At 41.7% G+C, this 27221-nt stretch overlaps 1 protein-coding gene across 1 annotated transcript; it reads left to right on the top strand.

Annotated features, from left to right (window-relative positions):
• Positions 1-5854: 5854 nt before the first annotated feature.
• Positions 5855-6793, top strand: LOC306781713 (uncharacterized protein). The gene is made up of 2 exons (XM_079274692.1): positions 5855-5994; positions 6079-6793. The coding sequence occupies exon 2, from the start codon at positions 6090-6092 to the stop codon at positions 6615-6617; it is 528 nt and encodes a 175-aa protein (XP_079130818.1). The 5' UTR covers positions 5855-5994; positions 6079-6089; the 3' UTR covers positions 6618-6793.
• Positions 6794-27221: the final 20428 nt, after the last annotated feature.

The following is a 27221-nucleotide window of genomic DNA, read 5'->3' as shown; positions in this document are numbered from 1 at the left end:
AGTTGTGTGTGAGATGTAAGACAGGAGTAAAAACGTATGCTGATTTTCTGCTGGAACCTCTGATTTAATGCAGCTTTAATAACTACAAGAATGAAAGAATGTGCACGAGACAAATTTGCAAGAAATCACACGTTTGTCGTTTTGTAACCAGTTAAAATTGATAACATGTTAGCTGTTTCCTCTTTCCTGTTCCTCACAACATCCATACATTTTAGCTGTGCATTACGACGCAGCTGTCTTGAAAGGACACAGACAGCACACATTTGTCTCACACATGGGACACAGCAAAACGATTGCACTACAGTGTTCGCTTAACTCGGCCCAGCAGGAAGATTCCCAAGTTGTCGGGTCCCGGAACAAGTCAAAACTGAGAGAAAGTGTTCGCAAGAGAGACGAGTCAATCGAAACGGTGTCTTCAAAGACCTGCTGACCTTCCAAATTCCTGAATGCCAAATGAATGAATGGAAATAGTCATTCCTCTGTGTTATTGATTTTCATATTTGAGATTGCTTGTTTGACGTTGAAGTTTGCAACATGGCGAGCTTTGATTTCTGTGGTTCTTTATATCTTCCCATCAGGTTTGTTACAACGTTTGAGACATTTTATTTCTTTGATTCTTGTTTTCTTGTCTCCTCAGAACAACTCTGAGACATATTTGCACTAACTAAAAGCCTCTGTCCAACAGTCTTTTTGTTTTCGGAACATAATTTCTCACGGCCACGGTGAGATGAGAAATGGATCTTAAATTGAAATTGTATTTTTCATTATGCCTTCACGTACTCTGCACAGATGGAGAGAGGTTACTGGAGCAAATGTCACTTATTGTTTCCACCGCATCCCATTTTTCCTCCCTCTAACACTCTTAATTGTGGCTTTATTTGTTTGAGAGATGCAATCGCGCTTGAGCTCGATTTTCTCGGCCTATGGAATGGCTGCTCTGAAGGGACTCTGTCGGCGTTTCACAATAAATGAGATGTGGCATGACAATCTGTGGTAAGAGGCTCAGGTCATAATAAGTGCCCTCATACATAAATTACCTAGTTAATGCACAGCTAATCATCCAGACAGACGGAGGGCAGCGCCCGCTGGCAATGTGTATGTGCAGTTACATTGCATGAAATGGGATTGACATCAGCAATCAGACGACGGTATAGTGATGGAGGTCTGCATGAGTCTGCTCTCCACAAAGGAAAACCAGAATTGCATGCAAAGTGTGTGGAGTTTACACTGTTGGGGATTAAGTGATCACATTAAAACATGTATGAAAATAATTGTGTTGAATATACAACATGTATTTTAGTAACATATGCTTAGTAACATGTGCAGCTGAATGTGTGGCTTTTCTTCCTGTGCCTCAAATGTTGTTTGTTGGGTTATGCTATGTGGAGGTCTGTCTTTGTGTGATGTTGCTGCCATTATGAACTGTAAGGCCTAGAGTGCAACACACACCAGGCACGTGACATCGAGCAACATTGGGGCATTTGGCGTCCAAGTAGTCGGGGGACAGAAGGGAAGGCCAATCTGGGAAGGGAATGTGATCAAATTGCTGCTTGAGCATCAATGCTACAAAATGGGACAATGGTGTGTCCTGATGATGTTTGTCAAGACGCTATATGTGCTGTTTCATTGTGACTTTAACTGCCACACCCTCACACACACACACACACACACTCACACACACACGCACCATTCCAAAGTTGTGCAACAGGAACACATTCACGTCGCAGTGACATTATGTGCAGTGATATCAAACACTTTGGTGTCGTTATTACCCACGCAGCAGATTTAATAGGAGTCCATTTCGTTGGGGGGTGGGGGGGTGGGCAAGGTGTAAATTGAGTGTGTGGGGTAATTTCAGGAGTGGCTGTGGGAGCGGGCGGCTGACGCTGCAGTAAAGGGATGAGGTAGAGCCAGCCCCGGGGGGCCTGGCAGCTCCTCAATAGAAGTGTCAGACTGGTTCACGGGGGAAGTTTTACTGCCAGTCTGATTCAGTCAATGTCGACGCTCCAGCGAGGAAGCACAAAAAGCACAGATGTACTTACGTCTGCCAAGTGTGACAATGTCAATGAAATTCTCATTGTGCGCACACCAACACACATCAGTGGATTTGTACCCTTGTGAGGGCATTTTATTGGCTGCATCCATCACCGTCAGCCCCAGACTGAAGATCTCATCCCAGAGGACAACTTTACTGATGTTCATGTGTTCATCAAGGCTCCACATACTTGTCCACACATCATTATGCATGACAGTGCTCTCTGTATGTTGTTGGATGCTTCTCTCTGCCACATCCAAGCCTACACCTGGTGACATAAGCACATCCATCTTGAACCCCTCTTAAAATGTATCTGTAGCTTAAGTGCTTAAGCTCAAACCTGCAGGAGGACTGGCTTATCCAAAGTTAGTTGGAAAAAGAATTCATATGAACTCACAATCAAGGATGCAGGCACAGCAGTGGGGTGGAGAAACACAATGTCATGATAGCTTATAAATTGTTGCGAGTGGTGAGATCAGGTAACAGAGGGAGGGGGACTCAGATGTGAACATCCAGGGTTGGTCATATACTCTCACTTCCCGCCATGCTTCAAATGGTGCAGGTAATAAGCTGCTTGTGGCCACTAGATGTTGCTGTGCAACGTCAAATCAAAGAGTCAATTCGGAAAACAAGAGTTATTGTCTCCGCTAAAAAGTTTCAAATATAGCCACTGTCATCACAGGATAACGTATTATTTTGTCTTTCCTGCATTGGAAAAGATGAAAGAATAAGAAAGAAAAAATATATCATTATCACTATAAATACAACTAGATCTTGGCTTTGGATTTATTGTTCATTTGTTTACCAATTTCAAGATGAAAAACAGGAAAACACTCGGATGTTTTCCTCATTTGTCCCCCGACAAAAAAGGAAATTCTACTTTGTTCTTTAATTTACCAGATTGAATAAAATAATTAATTTTTAAAAAATGATACACGGACCCCTCATGTTTAAACAGGACTGGTAAAATAATGTTTCAGAATAAAGAGTTGAGTTTTAACATTCTTTCATTCATTATTTAAAAATGTAGTGGTTCATTTATGTATTTGTATATGATTATTAATATATTTAATTATTTATTACGCATGGAGCTCCATTGGATTGGACGAAATAGTTCATCTTCACATGCAGTAAAGGAACTGATGCTGATGCTGAAGCTGATGCTGTCTAGAAAAGGTCAGGACACATATAAAGGAAAAAGGTTCTCTTATTAGCTTTTCAAGAGCTTTCAATCACATCTTGCAGACGACTGAACTTCGGTCACTTGTTATACACCTGTAATTATATGTATGTTATATATATGACAGGAAAACACATTACAAGACAAAGAGCATTACTTAGAGATGGCTGCATCGCTCTCATGTGTTCCCCAGGACAAGTGTTTCTACAAGATGTGAGTCAGCTCTTTGTTCTGCAGTCACACTGCACAAAGCTGTTCAGATTGTTTTTACAAAAGCTGGAAAAAAAAAGTCAGCCTTATCCTTATCCATATTATTCCATCGTTATTATCTCCGTCAGGAGAGTGCGTGAGTGAGTGTGTGTGCATCTCTCTGTCTGTCCACGGCTAATCTCGCACACTGCTGCACCAAACGGCATATTATTTATGGCTCAACGACAATGTGGTCGCCGTGACTCACGCACTCTCAGAGACACCTTTCATTGGCCGTTGGATTCTGCCATTAATCGACTGCGGACTCCTCTCTCGTTACTCTTATTAACCCATTCCCCTCCATGTCTCCGCAGCCAGGTGGCCCTTTCACTTTACTTTTGTGGATCACTTTGCATAAGGCCCTCCTGAATAACGAGCACAGTCTCCGAGGGGGGAGGGTCATGGCAGAGCATGGCGATGACATCTCAATTAGGGAAGAGGTGCAGGTTGAAGCCATGAGCCTCAGTCCTCTGAAGGGTGTGCTATAGTAGGCTGTGTCTCTCAAAGGAGACATGTCCTGTAATGGGACACAGCTTAGGACTCAGTCTGAGCAACACAAACTCGCCCTGATTAGCTCTGTCTGGCTTACACCAGCACACAAATAGAAATCCCATTTAATAGATCTTGTTTGGAGGAAAAAGCATTGTTGCACTGATACGGACTGATACATGCCTCATGCGTACGGTTGTGGTTGTTTTCTTTTATACTTTTATTGATTTTTGGATATGACATTAAAGCTTAAGAAATCAATATTTTTACAACAATGAATTAAATGGGTATGTGTAATGTCTAAGATGTCACCCACACTGACCAGTATGATTATTTCGGAAGTTCCCCTCCACTCGCCGCTGTCATCGACCTCATTTCCAGTGAAAAAAAAAACTGTGATAAACCAGTTAGAGACTAGCTGGTGAACACAGTGGAGCATTTAGCAGCTAAAGAGACAGATATTTCCCTCAGGAGTGGGTGGAGACCAAAAACAGAGCTAAAAATCGACTCAGTGTTGGAATATTGAATGCTAATGTTGCTCTTTGTCTGCTAGACGTGTGCATAGGCTACTGTGTGCTGTGTCCCCAGGTGACCAAACCATGTGCACACTGTTTTGGCAACCAGAAAAGCACATTTATACTGTAGCAGTGTATTGCAGTAAGTAGCCGTAAGTTATCGTGTGCCCAGGGACACGACTCCAAATCAATGCTCCATGTCTGCTGGATGTGGGAAGAGGTAACTGTTAACACGTTCATCACAACAGGTGTAAGAGTGAGCACATGTCAATCTTGTGTTTACATCTTGTTCTGCTGCTACAAGTGGCCAAGAATGGGAAAAAAGGGAAAATGCTGGTTTTAGCATTTATTATTCGCACTTAATTTACTTTGATGTCCTAAAGTGATCACTACATGCAGGTGGGGATCTTGTTGTTTCTGCATTCTGTGACCTCACCAACCCAAATTCCTGTCGACTATGTCGAAATGGTGATAAAGTATCTAGAATCTTTAAAATTGAATTATTGCTGCTTTATTTATATGTGTCTTGTTTCACACCCGCCCCACAACAGGAAATAAGATGCATTGTGGAGATTTGGAAGGTGTTCTTGTTGACTACTCTGCAAGAATTACAGTTACCTATTAGGCCGGTGATATACTTGCTTTTTAACCACACGTTGATGTCGGAGGTCGCACACAATCAAAGCTCCTAACGCACGCAGGATGAGTGACGGCCATGCAGGCGCGTAGTTAAAAGAAAGTACATCTCCGGCCTTTACACTCTGTTCTGCCCAAGGTCTGCAGAGTTTTTTTACATGTATGTTTGCAAGTATAATTCCTGCATTGACCTGATGAACTTCTAACCACGCCCAACACAGCAGCTGACTCCACTTGATTTGACATCAAAGTATAGTGCACACATGCAGTCACAGCCAGTTGGCAGCGGAATGTACAGTTTCTCGAACTGTAACGCTGTTTCTTTGTTGTTTTTGCAAAGCCCTCGTGTTGCACATCATTTGACAGCAGATGTTGTTCACCATTGGGAGAGACAGCAGAAGTAAAAACTGTAACAACAGACCACAAAACACTCAAAACCACAAAGTCCTGTGAGCCTGAATCTTGATATGCACTTGCTCCTCCTTCACAACGCAAGCACATGTGCTACAGTTGAACATGTCCTACATATAACTCTGTAAACATGCTACTTACAGTTTAATAACTTAACTCTGCAATCGTCAACATTATAAATGCTATTTCAAACTGAGGCTTAACTCTGATTAGAAACCAAACTTTGTGCAGACCCCAGCTGTGCAGCAAACACAGCACTTCCTCTTTCGTGGCAAATAGAGAGCGGAAATAGCTCTACCTCCGGTCGAAATAACAAGTACGCTGCTTTCATCCTCCAAAGACAAGACAGAGAGGAGTCGACCACGGGGCCCAGCAGCTCGTCCATCTGCAGCACAACGTACAGAGTTAGGCTGTGGTTGGAGGCACATTTTGAGACGGCTGTTACAGACAAACTTGCTCCTCGTCTTACCAACTGAGAGGTGAGGATACAACTGTTATATGATGTAGTTACACCTGCGTACAGTGGAATGTTTTCATCAAGATGTTGTGATGTTTTTTTAAAGATAACCTCGACATGGCACAGGGCAAAGAGATCTTGTTTCAGTTAGCGCTGGTGCTGTCGGTCGCTCTGACCTCTCTGAAAACACTCGACTCAGACCAAGAGCTGCAGGACAGCGGGTTCGGTCAACCGCCGCCTCGCCACGGCCTCAAGCTTCTGGTGTGGTACGTTCAGGACTGCGTGGACAACAACATGGTGGCTCTGTGCGATCCCACGCTAGGAGAGTACGGATTCCATGAGTTTAAGAACCAAGGGCCCAGGCGTCTGCTTCCAGTAATAAAGGACAAAAGGCAATACAAGTACTACACCGTTGGAAACCTCCACGCTGCCCACGCCGACAAACTGCCTTACGAAGTCAGGAGGTACTACAACCGCAGCGACCCTGAAAGTAACAAGGACAGAGTTTTGGTGAGATACAACATGAACAACAAACACATTGAGCAGATCTACGCATCTGGACATTATCAGCCAAGAGAGACGTACATAATTGGCCCCAATCTTTTTGACTCTCTTCGACGGCCAGCAGCCAACATAGAAATGTGACCTACCCCCCCCCCCCCCCCTCCAATTTTGCCTGAAATATTTAGCTCGTGCTTTTTGTTTTCAGAATGTGGAAGAAAAGTGCCAGATTACTTTGATTATTGTGTCAAAGCTTCAAAGCCAGCCTGCTTGTAGAATGTAAAGTGTACAATGACAATTTAAATAAATGTTCAAATGTGCTGCTCAAGAATATTGTCTTTCTTCAATAACCGACACATTGGTGTTTTGTGTGTGAAATACCGACGCTTGGGCATTGTCGCTCAGCATCAGAGGCACCCTTTAACGTCTGCATGTGTTTCAACTAACTCCGATCTAAACCCATCCATGTCATCAGTAGACACTCAGAACAACTGACGTCATTAGAGCGAGAAGTCACAGGGTTTACATGACATTATGTCCACAGCTTACTTCAAGATGCTACACAAAAGGCTTTATATGACAACCTGGCCAATCAGAAGTGAGTATAGCACCAATATCTGAAAATACAAGTGAAGGAAATGAAAGAGACAAATCACGTGGAGACCAGATGGTACATCCTGTGTACACAGAGCAAGAAGACAACATGCAACTTGATTAAAGGAAATGAGAAAAGCACAGGAAACAAACATAATGTGTAATGTGTTTGTCTGTACTTTTTTTCTAAGGCTCTCAGGTGTTATGACCTTACTGTCGAGGTAAAAAAGTACCACCAAAAGTATAAAAACTCTCAATGTGAAAGTTCCACAGAGCTTTATAAATTCCTATGAACTCCAATATCAGCTTGAATAGCCGGCAGTCAATCAAAGTGTTGACTCTAATGAGTTGTGAAACAGGGCGGCGCACACCTTCATGGCCAAAAGGCACAGACTCTCGCAAAAGTCACTTTCAATATTATGATGACAAAGCACCCTCGTGCCTGCAGTCGTCAAAACCCACAGAAAGGCCTCATTCATCTTCCGCTCTCCTCTGTTGCCAATGGGAGGACACCAGTTAGAGCGCCACGCACTCACAGGTTGAATTCAGATTTGATTTGAAGCTCCCACTGAAAAATATAAGAAGGCTCGTGAAAGGGCCCGTGAACAAGCAGGACCAATCTTAACCGATAACAGAGATTTATTGGGTGCTCGCTTTGTGCTGAAATATGTGGCACACTAAAGATACACCGCGTGTTTTTGTTATACTACCCACAGATGGCTCAAACCCCAACATGTCCTCTCAGTTTACTGCTCGTACGTTAAAACTTGATTTCAGTCCCGGTTGATCTAAGTTATTGGTGGAGATTGGTGGAGGAAATAATACAGGTTCATTTTTGAGTTTGCCAACCACTGCAGGCAGCACACACATATTAATGAGCTAGTGTTAGAGATGCAGAGGAAGTCGAGCTAGCGTTAGCACTAGCATTAGCACTGGCATTAGTCAGCTAGTCTGCTACCATGTTTACTGCAGGGCACTTGACTATGGAAACTGATCATATAGGAAACTGTTATAGATCACCATTGGCACTTTATTCTATGGTGTTCCATTAGCTTTAAAGTCCAATCAAAGTTAAGTTGCTTAAAAATGTTGTGTCTGCTATAGCACAGGCTACATATCTGTTCTGTTCTCCTTTAACAACAAAAGTAAGAAAACAACAGAGAGAAAAGGTTTTATACATTTTTTGGTTTTGTGATGGTGCCCCTTTTGCATAAATTCAACAGAATACAGTTCTAGTATCCATCTATGTAGATGGACAACCGGCCAATCACAGCACAATAGGGCGGGACTACATAATAACTACATTTTTATTTTTAATGATAAACTATACAAAACATTCCAAAAACACAGACACATGTTGGTGATGCAGACATGTCAATGCGGTGTCCTTATCTGTGAATTTCAAACTCTGATAAAGTTATGTGTACATGACTATTCATAAATCATGTAATGTTGCTGTCAATACTGAACATAACAAGTTGTGAAAGTATGCTTTTCTCTTGGCTATCATTTTAAACTCTCAGGGACATTATTAATAGTAAGGGCGTCTCTACGTATTACCTTGGTACAATACAAGGTTTATTGTACCAGCAGCCCAACTACCGAAAAGTAGCCTCATGGGGACTTTGGCGGCCTTGGTCACATGACCAGTACATTGTACTGGTCCCTTCAGGGACAACACATGTATAAAACACATCCATACAAACTGTGGCTTCTGAGAATGTTTCATGCCACATTTTAATAAAGAACACGAAAGAAGACCAACAACAAAGAATTGAGGGAAAAGTGCTCACACACTTTCTTCTGTATTCTGTATCGTATCACTGGCTGTGCATCCCTTGGGCGCACAGTGAAACCCACCACGCATGATTTCACTAGTGACGATGGAAACCATATCACAGAGGGGTAATTACACAATGCAAATACACAGAAATAGTACACGGATAGCGTTGATATAATAACTCTAAATCAGAACATTCAAAATATTCAAAACATTCCCTCTATAACTTTTTTTTGCCTTATAATCCTTGCATTATTTTCATATTACTCATTTCTGCGCCACACTGTGCAAACTTTTCAATTCGAGGCTTATTTCACAAAATGTGTTTTGCTCTAAGTCGTATTTGAGGAAAGATTTCTAATCGCTCTCGATTTATTTTTGCCACAAATTTGTCAGAAGTTTAGCCGATTTCTGATTTCATTCATGTTAGCTTAAGGTTGTGGTTTGGGGTTGCATACGTTTTTAGGAAAGCGTAATTCTCCAAATAACGAATGTAAGTCAATGAAATGTCCCCTAAAATGACAGAAGAAATGCCTTTGTGTGTGTTTCCTCCATGACAGCAGCTGAATGCAGATAATAGCACTGATTTACACACTGCACTCCCTTCCCCGTCCTCTTGTTTTGTTCATCTTAAATGGGCTTGAATGGAAATCAAACTGAAGGCGGCTCTTAGTGGATGCAGGCTCTGATGTTTCACTCTGCCTGTCCATGCTTAACGGAGGACATGTTTTCTCTGAGTGGATGGTCGGGGGGGGGGTCCGAGCTCTTTGACAGAATTGTAAAGCGGCAGAATGAACAGATGTCTCCCAATGATTAATGTTCCTCCCTGCCTTGCCTCAGAGGAGCTGCATGCCCATGCATCTCTAACCCTACACCTCCTCCCCCACCACTCCATGAAGCTATAAAGCTAATTTCTTCGACTCACAGCTTTCTCTGTCTCCTCTCTTAAGTTCATCTCCCCTCTTCATCTTTTAGATTTCTCCCTCTAGAAAACATTAGCTCCAATTTATTGCATATTTTATTTCTTTTTAGGGGGGGACTAATAGAAGTGCTACATTCCCTGACTGTTGAATTTCATGGTGAAATGCTGGGTTTTAGTCAATATGTTGGACCTGAAGGACGTCATATACAGTCCAATTTGTACCTACCGTAGTGTAAGGAATTGAATGGAAATCCCCTTGTACTGTAGACGTCAACACTGTGTAGAAGCGATCAATCGGAGAGAGAAGCAAATAGAAACAGCCAGGCGCTTTCCTCTCCTTGAATGTAATTTAAAGAGAAACCTTTGGTCAAGTGGTGTAAGCCTGACCCCTACTGGCAAAGCAGGATTGTTATTCCTTTTTGCTTTAATGTGCATAAGACGAACGAACATAAAAGTGTCTGATTTATGTTTTTAGTCACTTCTCTGTTCTCCTCTCCAGATTTTCCTTCAGTTTGTTCCAGCATGCGTTAAGTGGACAACACACTGGGCAGTTGCCCCTCACATCACACAGCTGATATACACCAATGATTGAAGAAGAGAATGTAACACGAACACTAAAACTGCATCTTTCAGTTTCTCAAATTGTCTCCCTTAGTCCGTCTCCTCCTTCCTTTCTTAATGCATTTCTTTTTGGACGGGCTCCCCAAGAGAGACGCAGTGCAACAGCGTCCCCTGCTGCAGCTCCGAGGACAGGAGGAAACCCACACACGGTCTCCGGGGAAATTGGCCATTAAAATCCAGCACTGCATGGTAATGAATACCGGGCCTATGGTAAAGGCCTCGCATTAAATATTTACAATGTCGGTTAATATTTAATATGGTAATTTTGTATTTAAATTGGATTTAATATTTAATATAAATACAGAGCTAAGTGGGGGTGTACTATTCTCAAACACCAATCCAGACACCATCCGTGTGACTGGGGGAGTGGATGACACGGACAGCATACATATGTAGATCCTCAGAGCTGGAACACACGCACGCTCAGACCGGGACACACGGACACAATATACACCCTGCCTGCAGCACGGGGTTGATCACTGAGTGTTAGAGGGAGCCTGTAGGGGAGAGCGGGGTCAGAGCAGCGGGTTTGATTTTAACTGTGACAGTGATGTCACCAAGTAATAGATTTACAGGATGTTATAGTTTAGTGTGACTCTTCTTGGTATTTCAGGATGTCGTGCATTTTCTGTATATTACCAGATAATTCTAAAAATTAACAATTTGAAAAATGCAACTTGCCAACAGTGGTGTGAGATTAGTGCCAGATAAAGGTTCCACTGAGGATAAAATACTTTAAAGGGGCAATCATAGACTGTGTAGAAGATGATGATACCCATATAGGTCTGAAGAGCCGTTGTGATTCTCAGTGACTCTGGCTGTCGCCATCTTCAACTCTCAAAATGAGCAAAGAGATAGATTGTCAGTGGAGATGAGGTGAACCCTGGATGACACAGCAGAGGAGACAGCTAGTAGCTAGCGTCATGAGACAGCACCCACCTGTCAGTCAATGCAGCCACGCCCTTAGTTATATGTCACTGTAAGGCTGGAAGATCGCTGTATGTTGTACCCATCCAGGTCCATCTCCTGCCCACCCAATGTGAGACTTTGCAGTCTTAATTCTTTATTTTACATGATTATGTGGACAAAATGAGTTTGTGGGATATCTACAAATGACGGCGCATTATTTTCCGTTATCTTTCGTAGCTACGAATGCCACATAAAACCAGCCTGATAACACGAAGCCTGCTCCCAATAGGCCTTTTTTCACAGCAGACATTTTGTCTTGTTTTGGGTCCCAGTTACACTCCCAGGTTTAAGACACTTGTGCTGAGCCTCAAATATGTGTCTCTGTTGAGCTGTTTAACAAAAGACCAGAAGAAGGAGGCAGTTAATAAGTTACAACAATAGCTATTCATGAACTGTTTGGGCGAGACAAAAGTTGTATTACCTTTTACAGATCAATGCTCTCTCCGAGCAGATCATTCAGTATGATTGTGTTCCTTTAACTAGACAGACAGAATGACGACAGCTAGTTTCAGTGTAACTTTAGCTGCCATTATCACAGAGGACAGACCCTGTGTGGCTATCTCCACCCACTGCTTAAAGGGTGCATTTACACCTTTTAAACAAAAGGCTAGAATGTGTCTCACACCTCCTATGATGTGGTGTGAACAACAAGGTTTCAATCCATCTTGAATGAGTTTTTGATGCATTTACACATCTTTTTGGAGAAACATAGGCACTGCTTGGATTAGGCCACTAAAGCACTTGGTTAAGGTTGTGGAAAAATATAAGATTTAAAAAGCTAACTGGTCGTGAACATGAATGACAAATGAATCAAATGACTCATGTGTAATTATCACCAACTCTTTAGTTCACCTCAACTCTTTTGATTTTCTCAATCAAACCCATTTTGAGCCACAGTGGGCACCTTTTTGTTGTTGTTGTTCTTGCAAAGAAAAACTCTGATCATTCGACTGTACAAACCGCAGAGCATTGAGCAGCTAAAGAGCCACGTATGTTTTACAGGTGCTGCTGGAGACGGAGCTAATAGAGAGAGAACAGTGGACAAACACTCATCAGGTGGACACAAACATGGAGCACATTATAAAAAAACTTTAAAAGGCTGAAAAAGAAAAGAAATCTGCCTTCAACTTTGAATGTGTTTTCACTTTCTTCCTGCCTCCCTAATCAATTAAATCAAATGATAGACTCGTGACCAATTTTGAGTGCACTTTGCTGGAAACGAGAGGCGGATGGCACCACTTCTCCTTCAGTTTAACTCACCCAAGTTTCCCTTCGGAAAAAAAATCGAATCCCTTCCCCATATGGCATTGGCAGGCATTAATATAAATTAAAAATGGCAAGAGAGATAGTGAGAGAGAATCTGATCCATTTTGATAAAATTCCAAATTGTAATTTCTTGGTAAAAACACACACAAACGAGACCGAGTGCTTGATACGCAGCACAGATTGGTGAGGGTGAAATTGAATGAACGTCTGACCTATTTGGCGCGGCACGCTTAACTGTGTGGGCACGGCACAGAACTGTGAGCGACGGCATCAGGAAAGATTTCTCAACGAGAGCTGAGATGAGCACACAAGGATGTCTGAGGGCGCGTCATCCTCGGCAGTGGCCATCGGGTAAGCTGTCATATCAGACAGCCGGACCAGAGGAGGAACGGGGAGCACAGGAGAGATCCGTCCCTGCCTCCCTACAATCATCTTTTTTTATTTATTTCTTTTAGCTCTAAGCAGACATTATGTGGTTTGCCCGAGAAGAAAGTGACGGAGAGGATTCACCAGACGTGAGCTTTTCCCATCAAAGCGGATAGTGCGGACAGAACCAATCCATCACTGGAATGAGCTTCAAGCTGATGAGGTTTAGACAGACTGTTAGTTCTCCGGTGTGGCACTTTTCTTTTCACCCATTTATCTCTTGGTTGTATCATTCATCTTAATTTCATCCTTCCCCTCAAAGATCAGTATTCGGTGTCCAAAATGAAACGGCTCTACTTGAAATACAGGGTCAGATCTCCTCACATTCCCCTCTAGGGTTACCTGTTAGCTGTTCATTATTGTCCGTCACTCTCTGATATCAAAATAATACAAGTGTCATTTCCTATTAGGTGCATCATCTCCAGCCATAATGTACCCGTGCATCGTTTAGCACAGACACACCACGTTGTGTGAGAGCATTGACACTGAAACGCACCACTCCACTTGCTTGCTTTACATTTGATGAAATGAAGATCAGATCATATCCATTGCCTCCACATAGCTCTCAACGTGGCCACGGCCTAACTTAAACAATGTTGCATCATGGGAATCAATGTGTCAGTTCAATGCCTTAATGACTCCTCTCCACTCGTGCTACCATTACAGTTTTGACATTTAGCATTTTTTTGTACTTGTGGCTGGAGTTGCCACTGTTTGTATCACTTGAATCACCATTTCTAAGCACATCGCGACATTCTCCAAACAAATAGGGGGCAGCTCACCGCTACGACTGGGCCCGTGAAATTACTTATAAATGACTTAATGAAAGTCACAGTGCTTTCATATGATCTTCACATGTGGCATCGCTTTATTTTATTTTATTTGAACTATCTAAACACACACAGACAGTACCTTCAATGTGGAACCGCTCCGCACCTGTGATATTGGTAACAGGAGGTAGCTGGGAGTGTACTCTGTAGGGTGAGGCCCCAGGGATGAGGGCCAAGCCGGATTCTGCGTAAAACCGCCCAATATTCTGGTTCTGGCACTAAGGCAGGCTTATCACACTTTAAGGAAGGCAATACAAGCTGCTGAGCTACTTACCTCGTATCACGTGTGAAACTTACGACTTACTGCAAGCCATCTCTTCTTTGCCGCTTTAGTATTCAGCCAGAGTGCTGTTCTATAAAAGTTGATAATGTGACTTTGCCTCTCTTGGACACTCCTCCCAGTTAGATTTTCTCTCAGAGGTCAGCGTGTCTCAAGCAGCATTTCAGTCTGCCGTGCAAATTCAATGGGTTCAACTTCCCCGCATGCTTCACGGCCAAAATTGTTCTCCTTCTTTCACGGCTTTTAACTGTGCAACTTCAGTTTCAAACTACCAACTTATTGCACATTTTATATTACTCACATTTTAAGACATTGTGTGAAACGCTGGGATGTAGGAACAGGACGTAGACTGTGTCATCTTCCCACTCTCAGTGGTTCAGTAGATTGAATCGTAAAAATTCAAAGTTGAAGGGAGCGGATAATCCAATCCAAAGCTGTCAAATGAACCCAGTGTTTGAAGGGTATCTGAGGTAAAGCGTGCAATCTACCAAACTGCAAGTCAAACGCACGGCATCCACTCTGGATTCTAATACCCTAAATCAAAAACAGGACGTCGAACGCTGAGGAGGGTGCACTTATATCTCACTGACGGTCACTCCAATTATCTGCGATGGAAGTGCATCCTCATGAGCCACTTTTCTATAAGAAGCTTCCGCACATGAATATGAATCAGAACTAGAAAATGCATTTCCTGCTGAAAATGTGTTGGAATGCTGAAATCTGAAATTAATCTCAAAAACATTTCTGAAAATAGATATCCAATTTTTAAAAAATTGCAAAAAGCTTAATAATTCAAAAAGTTGAAAGATTCCAAATATGAAGTTATATTGATTTTTTTAACAAAAAAGCCGGATTTTGAGCTTGTTTAAATACAGTTAATCCATGGGGCTTTTATTTTTAAAGGGTGGGGCTGGGTGGGGGAGAGGGGGAGAGGAGACATAATCATAAAGTTTGACACACATATACAGAGGTTAGTAAATGCCTGGCTTCATCACAAGCATTTCAGTTAGAATTCACTCTTTTGGGCTTTTATTTTGAAATGGGGTGTGTGTGTGTGTGGGGCGGGGTTCCTCTAAAAGTCTCTAAGACCTGAATGACTGTATGAGAGAGAGGGAGCGAGCAAGAGAGAGGAAAGAATTAGTGAGAGAGAGAGAGACACAGACAGTGAGAGAGAGAGAGACACACACACACACAGACAGCGAGAGAGAGAAGAAAGAATTAGAGAGAGAGCGAGAGACTGATATCTCTGGCAAACTTTCTTATTTGGAGATTGTACTATGTTTTATCTTTTACAGCTTACACGACTATTGTCCTGCTCTGCCATGTCTTTCCTCGCCTCTCCCTCTTGTGTCGCGGTGTGTGTAAATGCCACTCGAATCAGGAAACTTATCAGAATACCCACATTTGATTGGCTGAGCTGCAACATGTAACAGCTGCAACAAATCATGTGTGTGCGGCTTTTATTTTAAAATGGGGTGGGGGGGTCCTCTAAAAGTCTCCAAGACCTGAATGACTATGAGAGAGAGAGAGAGAGAGAGAGAGAGAGAGGAGTGCATGTGTGTCTGTGTGTTGATCAACATCCCTAATTAGCTTAATCAGAAACACCTGTGTCCTTGCAGCTTTTTCATGGAGATAAAACAGGGAAACACCTCTCAAACAAATCCTCAAAACTCCCATAACCGTAGCTCCTATTGCTCCGACATTAATAAATGAGAGGAAGGATGAGTTGAAGAACAGATCTTGTAAAAATTGTGTCTGTAGTGTAAAAAATGTGGCTTAACTGGCGATCTAGAAATGGGGTACTGTGTTCTGTGGAAGATGTTTTTGAAGCAAAATTTAACATTCGTCTCTATGGAGCAGAAAGTTGGTTTTCCTCTCAATTAACGGCTTCTGTGTCAAATGTGGAAATCTGTGGGATTCCACAGTCATTTTTCTACAAGGACAATATTAGCTACTTTTACATCCAGAAATGATGCATGAAGAGTGAAGATTGTGGACACAGTGGCAAAACACAAATGTTTTTTTCACAAGAATCGCAAACTGCTCTTCACTCTAGCGGTGACATCACGCACTCTAAGCTGGGCAATACACACCCATTATAAAGTCAGAAAAGGGCTGAAAAATCATAAAAGTTAAATTGCTGCAGTTCAAAAAGTTGAAAAGATATCGGAAAGCTGAATGATGCGGCAATAGTTCAGGGTTTTCTCAACATTTGAAAGTTGAAATGGTGTCTTTAGCTGAAAGTATGAGGAAGTTGAAGGATTTGAAAGTTGAAGAAGTTTAAGAGGATTTGAAAATATTCTCCACAGACATCCCATTCAAAAATAAAGTTGCTAAAAGCTTAATAATTCAAAAAGTTTAAAGGTTAGAAATAGAAAATGTCATAGCAGATATGAGCTGAAGGAGCTGAACATTTTGATAGTTGAACGGTTTCTGTAGCTTAAAAAATGGGGGGGGACGGAAGAAATAGTGGAACTAGAAAAAGCATTTCCTGCTGAAAATGCGTTGGAATGCTGAAAACTGAAATTAATGGCAAAAACATTGCTGAAAATAGATATCCAATTCAAAAACAAATTGCAAAAAGCTTAATAATTCAAAAAGTTTAAAGATTACAAATATGAAAAGTCATATCACACCTCTCCTGAAAGAGCTGAACATTTTGATATTTGAACAGTTTCTGTGGCTTAAAAAAATTCATCAGTGGTGATATTTGTAGTAGTAGAAGTTGTAGTATAAGTATTATTAGTAGAAGTATTAGTAGCATTAGAATAAGTACTAGTAGTAGTGATATTTGTAGTCATAGTAGAAGTTGTAGTTGTAGTAGAAGTATTATTAGAAGTAGAAGTATTAGTAATTAGAAGAAGTAGTAGAAGACCTCACAACTCCGCAATATAAGCTTACAAGTATAGCGCATATTATTTAACACTGAATCAATATATTTTATTTACAGTAGAAGTATTAGTAATTCGAAGAAGTAGTAGAAGACGTAGTATCAGTAGTCATAGTAATAGCTGTAGTATTGGTCGTAGTATTTAATATCACAGTAGTAGTAGTAGTAGTAGTAATAGTAATGGCAGTAGATGATGTAGCAGTAGTAGTAGTACTAGTAGCAGTCGTACTAATAGCTGTAGTAGTATTACTACTTTTAGTAGCATGAATAGCAGTAGTAGTAGTAGTAGCAGTTGTCGTATAAGTAATAGTAGTAGTGGTAGTAATAATATTGATGGTAGCAGTAGTAGCAGTAATAGTAACAACAGCAAAAGTTATAGTCGAAGTAGTAATACTATATTAGCAGCAGCAGTAGTAGTTGTCGCAGTATTAGTAAGAGCATTCATTTTTTTAACAAAAAAGCCTAATTTTGAGCTTGTTTAAATACAGTTAATCCATGGGGCTTTTATTTTGAAAGGGTGGTGCTGGGTGGGGGAGAGGAGACATAATCATAATGTCTGACACACATAAACCGAGGTTATTAAATGCCTGGCTTCATCACAAGCATTTCAATTAGAATTCACTCTTTGGGGCTTTTATTTTGAAATGGGGTGTGGGGGGGGGGGGGGGGGTCCTCTAAAAGTCTCTAAGACCTGAATGACTATATGAGAGAGAGACAGACAGGGAGAGAGAGAGAGAAGAAAGAATTAGTGAGAGAGAGAGAGAGAGAGAGAGAGAGAGAGAGAGAGAGAGAGAGAGAGAGAGAGAGAGAGAGAGAGAGAGAGAGAGAGAGAGAGAGAAGAAAGAATTTGTGAGAGAGAGAGAGAGGAAAGAATTTGTGAGAGAGAGAGAGAGAAGAAAGAATTTGTGAGAGAGAGAGAGAGAGAGAGAGAGAAGAAAGAATTTGTTAGAGAGAAGAAAGAATTTGTGTGAGAGAGAGAGAGAGAAGAAAGAATTTGTGAGAGAGAGAGAGAGAGAGCAAGAGACAGAAGAAAGAATTTGTGAGAGAGAGAGAAAGAGAGAGAGAGGCAGAGAGAGAGCGAGAGAGAGGCTCTGATATCTCTTATATAATATATAATCTCTTATATAATACAAATCTTTCCGAGTGCCACATTAGTGATGTCACTCTGTCAGCAGTGGTCCAGGTCTGCACTGTTAGCTATAGCCATCCATCATACTTAATGACTCTGTGCTAATGTACTAACGATTAAACACGCTACGCTGGAATAATAACTCTGTCTCATAATGAAACCATTTCCAAACACAGCGCAGCAGTGTTTCTATTGGTCCAAGCAGCACGTCCACTCTGCCAAAGTTGGACACATATATAGTCTGAGCTGCGATTCGTCCGGAGCTGGATAGGAGATGCATGCTTGAATTTGTCCAATATGACATTCATGCATTTCAAAAAAGGTGAAAAGGATCTAATATCTAGTTCCTCCACAAAATATTCAGCTTCCACTGTCTTTGTTCAGATCAGAAAAAAACATCAAATACATGATTGAAATGTCTTTATTGTTCTTCTATGAGCTTCATTTCCCCCAAAAAAGAGCACAGTATAACCAGACATTGTGTGAGTAGAGCATTATGGTTGCTGTGTGGCCATCAGCAGTTTTTTAAGGGCACATAAACTGGAATGAGACTGCAGCACAGATCAGCAAAAACAGAGCAGCCCGTGACTCTCCCTCCTTGCATCCTAGACACAGTGTGAGCGTCGAAGGTGTGCATGTGTGCAGGGTTGTGAGAGACAGAGCCATACAGGAAGGCAGGTTAAAACAGAGTTTATATGGATCCGTCCTGACCTCTGAAAGAGAGAGAGAAAGCGAACAGGGCAGGGTTTATTAGATTACTACTGACGGACTGCCCTTCTACGCGTACAGACACCGTGAAGACAGAGACTGATCCTCGGCTCAATACTGCCACCAAGTGGGAAAAAATACAACAACTTACTGCTAAATAACTAATTCTAACACTTGGAGGTATTTTTGACTGTGCAAATCACTCATTTAATTAATAATTGATTCAGTATGACTCTTCAAGAGGAAGAAATGCTGCTTTATGAGGAATGTATGGGCAACATCAGGATATATGAATAACTCAATTATGATAGGTGTGACTTGAACACTGAACAATTTTACAGTAAATGCAACTCTTATTATCTGCACAAAGGTTTTAAAAAAGACCTTCACACGCTGGCTGGTAACTAAATCTTTTTTCTACATGGACATGATGGACAAATGTTTCCATCACAAATGGTCTAAACTAGAGTAATGGTCCCCGATGAACGCTGTTTCCTCTCGCTCGCATAATGTTTGCAAAAAAACTAAAGTGAAACTTACGGATCCTTTTATGAAGTTCAAGTGATTGACTTGTGAGGAGGATGTTGCGCTCTGCAGTCTTAAAAATAACGAGTATAAATCAAATAAAAATATATATTATATATAAGATAAAATAATTAATATTTCTCTCTTTCTGTCTTGGCTAATCACACGCACGCACTCACTCACGCACGAACGCGTCACTGAATGCCATGGAAACGGACCGACCGAGGTTACTTGAGGCCTCAGAACGTTCTGATCGCTCACTCTGCACTTGGACCTGAGCGTAAACACCTCTTGGACATATCGTGGAGAGCCGACTCTTTGAGTGTTTAACTTCTTGAGAAAAGCTACTTGATTCGAAACTTGTTGGGAAACTACTACATCGCTACTCTCGTGGACAACAGAAGCGCCTGAAAGATCTTCGGCTGAAGGAGGAGCACCTGCGGGGAGTGTGCTGTGAGAGATGGCCCATACCTGTGCTGGTAAGTCAACGTATACATTTATTTGAGCATTTGTCTTTTGATTCACCCCCTTCAAAGCATTTAAAGCATTCTCAGTTTAGAAAGCAGTGAAAGGTGAACAGTTTACACTATATTATCAGGCCTGTCGGAAACAGACACTCGTGTAAACTGATTATTCGAGTGACAGAATGTCTTAAATGTTGCGGGACATCTGTGTAATGTGTTCACAATAGTGTAGATGTTTAATTGTTGGAATGCTGTTAAGCATTCCAACAACGTTTTGAATTATTAAGCTTTTTATTTTCAATGGGATCTCTATGGAGAATATTTTCAAATGGCTTCAGGCACACAGGTGTTCGCGATTGAGCCAATTAGTGATGTTGATAAACACACAGACTCACAGACACACGCGCACATACACTCCTCTCCCTATCTCTCTCTCTGTGTCTCTCTCATACAGTCATTAGGTGTTAGGGATCTTCAGAGGTCTCTCTCTCTCACTCACTCACTCTCTCATTCTTTCTTCTCTCTCTCTCTCTCTCTCTCTCTCTCTCTCTCTCTCTCTCTCTCTCACTCACTCATTGTTGGAATGCTGTTAAGCATTCCAACTATTGTTCTTCGAATCTTTCTTCAACTTCTTCTATTTCTTCCGTCGCACCACTTCTCCTCCTTCATTTTTTAAGCTACAGAAACCGTTACTGCTACTACTGCTACCATCAATATTATTACTACCACTACTGCTATTACTACCACTACTACTATTACTTATACGACAACTGCTACTACTACTACTGCTATTCATGCTACTAAAAGTAGTAATACTACTACAGCTATTAGTACGACTGCTACTAGTACTACTACTGCTACATCTTCTACTGCCATTACTATTACTACTACTACTACTACTGTGATATTAAATACTACGACCAATACTACAGCTATTCTTCTACTTCTACTTCTAATAATACTTCTACTACAACTACAACTTCTACTACGACTACAAATATCACTACTACTAGTACTTATTCAAATGCTACTAATACTTCTACGAATAATACTTATACTAAAACTTATACTACTACAAATATCACCACTGATGAATTTTTTTAAGCCACAGAAACTGTTCAAATATCAAAATGTTCAGCTCTTTCAGGAGAGGTGTGATATGACTTTTCATATTTGTAATCTTTAAACTCTTTGAATTATTAAGGTTTTTGCAATTTGTTTTTGAATTGGATATCTATTTTCAGCAATGTTTTTGCGATTAATTTCTGTTTTCAGCATTCCAACGCATTTTCAGCAGGAAATGCTTTTTCTAGTTCTTTCTTCTCTCTCTCTCTATCTCTCACTCATTGTTAGAATGCTGTTAAGCATTCCAACTATTGTTCTTCAAATCTTTATTCAACTTCTTCTATTTCTTCCGTCGCACCGCTTCTCCTCCATTTTTTATGCTACAGAAACCGTTCAACTATTAAAATGTTCAGCTCTTTCACCAGAGGGGTGCTATGACTTTTTATATTTCTAACCTTTAAACTTCTTGAATTATTAAGCTTTTTATTTTTTCAATAGGATCTCTATGGAGAATATTTTCAAATGGCTTCAGGCACACAGGTGTTCGCGATTGAGCCAATTAGTGATGTTGATAAACACACAGACTCACAGACACACGCGCACATACACTCCTCTCCCTCTCTCTCTGTGTGTCTCTCTCATACAGTCATTCAGGTCTTATGCTGCGTTCACACCGGTCGCGTTGATTTTTTGACGCACTGCAAAATCGCGTCCAACGCACTGCACAATCGCGTCCAACGCGCCGCCGGTCGTGTTCACACCAAACGCCGCAAAATCTCGTAGCGCCGGAGAGGGGGCGTGGTTTATCGTCCTGGAAGCCGTTCACCTGGCCGCCATTTCTTTCCGCTGTCAACCATGAAAGGAATAAGGACAATTGCTGCTTTGTACGTGTTGTGGAAGTCCCTCAAACATCGGAATGCCAAACGCCGTCATGTCTGGTTCATAAATTGTTCAGAGGAGCTCCGTGGATTGTATCGAGCTGTATTCACTGTCTAGCAAGCCACCGGTCGCTGTTTACTACAGCTGTAGGAACACAAAATAAACTGATTTGGCTGTGATTCAACGGCAATAAACCGACAAAAAGGGACTCCGAAATAACGACATAATGATGCCGATTTGTACTTGTCTTCTCCGACAAAAAGGGACTCCGAAATAACTACGTAATGATTCCGATTTGTAGGTTACTGGTCTTCTCAATGGAGCTCTGATGGATCGGTGCTAGGCTATGCTAACATCGTAGCAGCTCCACCAGCACTCAATAACGTCACGTAGACGTAAATACGGCAGCGTCTATTCATTGTTTGTACCGTATGGTTTACACACACACATGTATACACATAGTTTGGTCCGGTCTCTGTTGATATGAGGTATCGTAGAGTTCTGGGTGAACACAGACGGCTACAGGATTTATTTCCTGATTCAACAACGGCAGGAAGCCAGTGATGACAGGGGGAGCAACTCAACGCTGATAGGCTATCGCGCCTCAGCGTCACGCGATTATGTCGCTGAAGTTGAAAAATTTCAACTCGCGCGTTGGCGATTTTGCGGCGTCCAACGCGTCCACCGCGTCCAACGCGCCGCGCCATCGCAAAATCGCGGCGCGCCAGTCTCATCGCGTCTGTGCATAGACTTTGTATGTAATCTCGACGCGCGTCAAAAAATCAACGCGACCGGTGTGAACGCAGCATTAGTCTTCGGGATCTTTAGAGGTCTAAATACTAATACTTATACTACAACTATGACTTCTACTACTACTATTACAAATATCACTACTGCTACTACTACTACTAATTATTCTAATGCTACTAATACTTCTACTACTAATAATACTTCTACTTCAACTACAACTTCTACTGCTATTACTACAAATAACAATATTTGTTTAAGCTACAGAAATTGTTCAAATATCTAAATGTTCAGCTCTTTCAGGAGAGGGGTGCTTTGACTTTTCATATTTGTAATCTTTAAACTTTTTGAATTAAGCTTTTTGCAATTTTCTTTTGAATGGGATCTCTATGGAGAAAATCTTCAAATCCTGTTATACTTCTTCAACTTTCAAAGCCTTCTTCTTCCTCATACTTTCAGCTACAGACACCATAGTTAGTAGTGGTTTCACGGATCACGGATCGATCCGTGATCCGTTCGGATCACCCCTCACGGTTCGGATCACTCATGAACCGCGGATCAATCGAGTATTGTTTTTCTTTTTTACAGTGTAATCATAGTGTGTAATAAAGTTCTACTGCTGCTGTTCCTTTTCAAGTAACAAGTCCCCGAATATCAATGCAGAGTGTCAGTGAACAGATATAAAGCAGTAGTGTGTTCACGTGAACGGAGCAGCTTAGAAGCATTTGACGGTGAAGTCATGGCGAGCGGAGGAACGTCAGAAGCCGCGGCGGGGACACTCCGGTGTAGAAAACAAAGGATTTCTAAATCTGGTTAAAATGCTTGAGCCACGCTACGAAGTCCACTCACGCACCCACTTCAGTGTGAAGCTGTTCCAGACCTCTATGAAAAGGAAAAGACTGTAGAGACTGCTTTCACCACGGCGGAGTGATTCTTAGTCCTGTAGATACGCCCCCTCTGTGAGAGTCACACACACACACACACCTGGGGCAGGTGCTGTAGACACGCCCCCTCTGTGAGAGTCACACAGACACACACCTGGTTCAGGTGCTGACAGAAGTGTCAGAGTGAAGCTAGACAGGCCCAATAATATTCCAGTCACCACAGAAAGGTCTACCCTCTCCCCAGACAATGGAGATATTCTCATCTAACAGACCATTACGTTCCCCTTTTTGGCATCTAAGGGATGCGGGGAGTAACGGTTCCCGGGGAAAGAGAGACTGAGCAATGATGACGGTTTAACAAAAGAGTATTTATTGTGAAAAGGCCAGCTGCCTGCACGGCAGCAGAAAAAAACTACTTTCTTATAGAAGTAAAGCGACACTATACATACAACAGCCCACAAGACTGGAACAAAGGTGCAAATGGTCCACAGCAACACACACGCAGCTCCACCACTACGCATTTCTCAAGGGTTGTCAGCTCCAGGTAGGTGGGATAAAGAGGACTTTTGTAACTGTTTGATAAACGGCCCAATGATTACAATCTCTCTTTGACTTTCTGCTTGACTATCTGTCTCTTTGACTTTCTGCTTGACTCTGGTTGACTCTGTCTTTATGTCTGTCTGTCTGTCTCTCTGACTCTGTCTGTCTGACTTTCTGTCTGTCCCTCTCATTTTTTGACTGACTTTCTATCGGTCTCTTTGACTCTGCTTGACTCTGGTTGACTCTGTCTTTCTGTCTGTCTGTCTCTCTGACTCTGTCTGTCTGACTTTCTGTCCGTCCGTCTGTCTCTCTGACTTTATGCCTGACTTTCTGTCTGTGTGATTTTTCTGTCTGTCTCTGACTTTCTGCCTGACTCTTCATACCATAAGGGAGAGATAGATAGTTGATAAAGGGTTGTATATGACTCGATATTAAGTCCCTGGATAACCTTCTATGAGCCTCTGGTGGTGGATCGGATTAAGAGGACTTTTGTAACGGTTGTACAAGTCCCGGGATAAACCTCTATGAGCCTCTGGTGGGGGTAGGTCGGATAAAGAGGACTTTTGTAACTGTTTGATAAGTCCCTGGATAAACCTCTATGAGCCTCTGGTGGTGGATCGGATAAAGAGGACTTTTGTAATGGTTTTATAAGTCCCGGGATAAACCTCTATGAGCCTCTGGTGGTGGTAGGATCGGATAAAGAGGACTTTTGTAACTGTTTGATAAACGGCCCAATGATTACAATCTCTCTTTGACTTTCTGCTTGACTATCTGTCTCTTTGACTTTCTGCTTGACTCTGGTTGACTCTGTCTTTATGTCTGCTGTTAAGCATTCCAACAATCTTTATTCAACTTCTTCTATTTCTTCCGTCCCACCTCTTCTTCTCCTTAATTTTTTAAGCTACAGAAACCGTTCAACTATCAAAATGTTCAGCTCTTTCACCAGAGTCGTGCTATGACTTTTCATATTTCTAACCTTTAAACTTTTTTGAATTATTAAGCTTTTTATTTTCAATGGGATCTCTCTCTCTCTCATACAGTCATTCAGGTCTTGGAGACTTTTAGAGGACCCCCCCCCCACACACACACACACACACACACACACACCCCACTTTAAAATAAAAGCCGCACCCACATGATTTGTTGCAGCTGTTACGTGTTGCTAATTAGTGTTGCTAATTAGTGATGTTGGTAAACATCCAGTCTCACAAGGCAAGGCAAGTTTATTTGTATAGCACATTTCAACAACAAGGTAATTCAAAGTGCTTCACATAAAACCATTAAAATCATCAAAACATAAGGCAAAAGAAAAGGAGATTTAAAAACAATTAAGAACATTCATTAAAACATTTTTAAAAAACAGTGCAAGAACTAAAATGCAGTAGTAAAATGCAGAAATGCAGGAAATTGATTAATATATGAATTGAATGTGGTTCAATTAAAGGCAGCAGCAAACAGAAAAGTCTTCAATTTTGATTTAAATGAGCTGAGGGTCTCAGCAGACCTGCAGCTTTCTGGGACTTTGTTCCAGATATGTGGAGCAGAAAAACTGAACGCTGCTTCTCCATGTTTAGTTCTGACTCTGGGAACAGAAAGTAGACCGGTCCCAGACGACCTGAGGGGTCGGGATGGTTCATAAGGTAGCAGCAGATCAGCGATGTATTTTGGCCCTAAACCATTCAGTGCTTTGTAAACCAACAGCAGGATTTTAAAGTCAATTCTTTGTTGGACAGGAAGCCAGTGCAAAGACATCAGAACTGGAGTGATGTGATCCACCCTCCTGGTCTTAGCGAGGACTCGAGCTGCAGCGTTCTGAATCAGCTGCAGCTTTCTGACGGACTTTTTACAGAGACCTGTAAACACACCGTTACAGTAGTCCAATCTGCTGAAGATAAATGCATGGACAAGTTTTTCCAAATCCTGTTGAGACATAAGTCCTCTAATCCTTGATATATTCTTCAGGTGATAGTAGGCTGATTTTGTAATTGTCTTGATATGGCTGTTCAGGTTGAGATCTGAATCCATAACTACACCTAGATTTCTGGCTTGGTTTGTGGGTTTTAACATCAGTGACTGAAGCTGAGCGGTGATTTTCAATTGTTCATCCTTGGTACCGAAAACAATTACTTCTGTTTTATCTTTGTTTAATTGAAGAAAATTCACACTGAAGAAAACTCACAGACACACATGCACTCCTCTCTCTCTCTCTCTCTCTCTCTGTTCTTCTCTCTCTCTCTCATACAGTCATTCAGGTCTTAGAGACTTTTAGAGGACCCCCCCCCCACACACACACCCCATTTCAAAATAAAAGCCCCAAAGAGTGAATTCTAATTGAAATGCTTGTGATGAAGCCAGGCATTTAATAACCTCTGTTTATGTGTGTCAGACATTATGATTATGTCTCCTCTCCCCCCCACCCAGCACCACCCTTTCAAAATAAAAGCCCCATGGATTAACTGTCTTTAAACAAGCTCAAAATTAGGCTTTTTTGTTAAAAAAATGAATGCTCTTACTAATACTGCGACAACTACTACTGCTGCTGCTAATATAGTGTTACTACTACTGCTACTACTACTTCTACTATAACTTTTGCTGTTGCTACTATTACTACGCCTACTGCTACCATCAATATTATTACAACCACTACTGCTATTACTTATACGACAACTGCTACTACTACTACTGCTATTCATGCCACTAAAAGTAGTAATACTACTACAGCTATTCGTACGACTGCAACTAGTACTACTACTACTGCTACATCTTCTACTGCCATTACTATTACTACTACTACTACTACTACTGTAATATTAAATACTACGACCAACACTACAGCTATTACTATGACTACTGACACTACATCTTCTACTACTTCTTCTAATTACTAATAATACTTCTACAACTTCTACTACTACTACAAATATCACTACTACTACTACTAGTACTTATTCTAATGCTCCTAATACTTCTACTCATAATACTTCTACTACAACTTATACTACTACAAATAGGTGGAGCCCGGCGTGGTGGGTGGAGGTCAGGTGGAGCCAGGCGTGGTGGGTGGAGGTCAGGTGGAGCTCGGCGTGGTGGGTGGAGGTCAGGTGGAGCCAGGCGTGGTGGGTGGAGGTCAGGTGGAGCCAGGCGTGGTGGGTGGAGCTCAGGTGCAGCCCGGCATGGTGGTTCGAGATCAGTTGGAGCCCCTCGTGGTGGGTGTAGGTCAGAGGAGGCT

This window comes from Melanostigma gelatinosum (assembly GCF_949748355.1).
Source record: "Melanostigma gelatinosum genome assembly, chromosome: 9".
NCBI lineage: Eukaryota > Metazoa > Chordata > Actinopteri > Perciformes > Zoarcidae > Melanostigma > Melanostigma gelatinosum.
Note: the sequence above shows the minus strand (reverse complement) of the source record. Positions and strands in the feature narration are given on the sequence as shown.